Genomic DNA, 1,821 nt, shown 5'->3' on the forward strand with positions numbered 1-1,821 from the left:
TGCCAACAGTGACCTCACTTGGGCCCTAAAACATGTTAAAGGGTCACAGTGTGGTCTGGGAAAAATCATAATCAGTCCCCAATGGCCCTTTTGGGGTCTCTTACCCAGGGCCTGCAACAGTTTTGCTCTTTTTGAGGCTCCATGAGGGTTTTCTATGAGAGCAAACTGTCAGCTTTCTCATGTCTCCTGAACTCTCAAACATGTGCCTTATGTGATGTGGGAAATCTGATGGATCTGACCATCACAACCTGGATGGAAGAACAACATTCTATTAAAACATGTCAGGAGCTGAAATCTATAATGGAGTTCACTGAAAAGTCTTTACTATTGTATTTATTAACAGTTTAAAGTTTGCACTCCAGAAAATTCTATTACAGAGAGAGAAAAGAAAATGATTTGAAAAAAAACGTAAAAAAAAAACGTACGCTCTGGAGTCGTGCTGTCTGAATTCTGGTGTGGATCAGAACCTGTGCTCTTGATTTCTGGTCCAGGTGAAGGACAGCAGACAAATGAATTAGAAAAACAGCAAATAAACAAAAATCAAAATAAATATTAGTGAATTTATTAACAGGGAAATTTCACTAAAATATTTTGTTATATAAAGTGAAAAGAAGATTATTTGATCAGAATGTTACTTTTATTGTGTGTTTTTATTCCATCGCTTAAATCCTGGTGTGTAACAGAATCTATGGTCTTGATTTCTGGTCCAGGTGAAGGACAGAGTTTCATCTCTTTATCTTTATAAATCAATTAGAAAAGCAGCAGATGAACAGAAATGATAGTAAATATGAATAAAGTGAAATCCTCAACATTTACTGCATATGTACACATAATACTGGTTAAAGTGTTGATCTGGAATTAGCAGCTTATCAGAGTCAAACTGTTTACCTTCAAATTGCAGACGTGCTCCAGATGTGAACTTTATTGTAGTTCCCTCCATTTCTCCACAGAAATATTCTCCTCCATCATCTTCTCTCAGGTTCTTAATGTTGAGATCAAACTGATGCTCATTTACAGTAATACTGAAGCGATTATCATTAAATCCATCAGTAAATGTGTAGTTATTTGTCCCGTAACGTTTTGCAAAAAACTGAGGCACTTTTCCAAAACTCTGTCTGTACCAGACTACTTTACTTTTGTCTCTGATCAGACTGAGATCACACGCTATAGTTACATCTTCTCCACTCTTTACTGTTCTCACGTGAAGCTCCTTGATGTCAGATGTTTTTACTGTAAAAAGTGTGTGATATTTAATGGTTAATGATGTCAGTAAATGAGGTAAATATGTAATATTACTATTTGAAATGAAAGATTTGAAAATGTTCTCACCAGCTGTGCAGAGACAAAGCAGAGAGTAAAGCGCCACAAAGAGTGAGATCATCGTTCCTGTTCAGACACAGTGATAGTGAGGAAATCAACTTGTGTGTTCAGTAGAAAAGCAGCTCTCACTCACACCTGATTGGATGATTTGAAGCTGTGGACTGATCTGATTGGTTCATTAGCTGTAGTGAGATGTGAAGCTCACAGTGAATTCTTGTCTCTTCTGAAGCTGTAATGAGTCACATGACTTTACAGACAGACCCCCAAACAGGAAGTAGAGAACAGGAAATAAACACTGCTGCACTGACATGGGAAAGATCCAGTTATTAGCGATGCTACAATTGTAGCCTTCGAGAAATCGTTTAGTGGAAATAAATACATTGAGATGTGAAGGATCGATATTCAGAGTGTATTTTAAACATTTACAGGAAATTCTAGTTTCCTTCATGCTGAAAGTAAACATGTGATTATGAGCCTCCCCCGGGGACACAAGGGTTCAGT

At 37.3% G+C, this 1,821-nt stretch overlaps 1 gene segment (V, D, J or C); it reads right to left on the bottom strand.

Annotated features, from left to right (window-relative positions):
* LOC124376643 lies at positions 1–1,485 on the bottom strand. The segment is given in 5 exon segments: positions 1–248; positions 426–482; positions 636–737; positions 889–1,230; positions 1,330–1,485. Coding segments are annotated over 5 exon segments (594 nt in total).
* Positions 1,486–1,821: the final 336 nt, after the last annotated feature.

This window comes from Silurus meridionalis, chromosome 23 (assembly GCF_014805685.1).
Source record: "Silurus meridionalis isolate SWU-2019-XX chromosome 23, ASM1480568v1, whole genome shotgun sequence".
NCBI lineage: Eukaryota > Metazoa > Chordata > Actinopteri > Siluriformes > Siluridae > Silurus > Silurus meridionalis.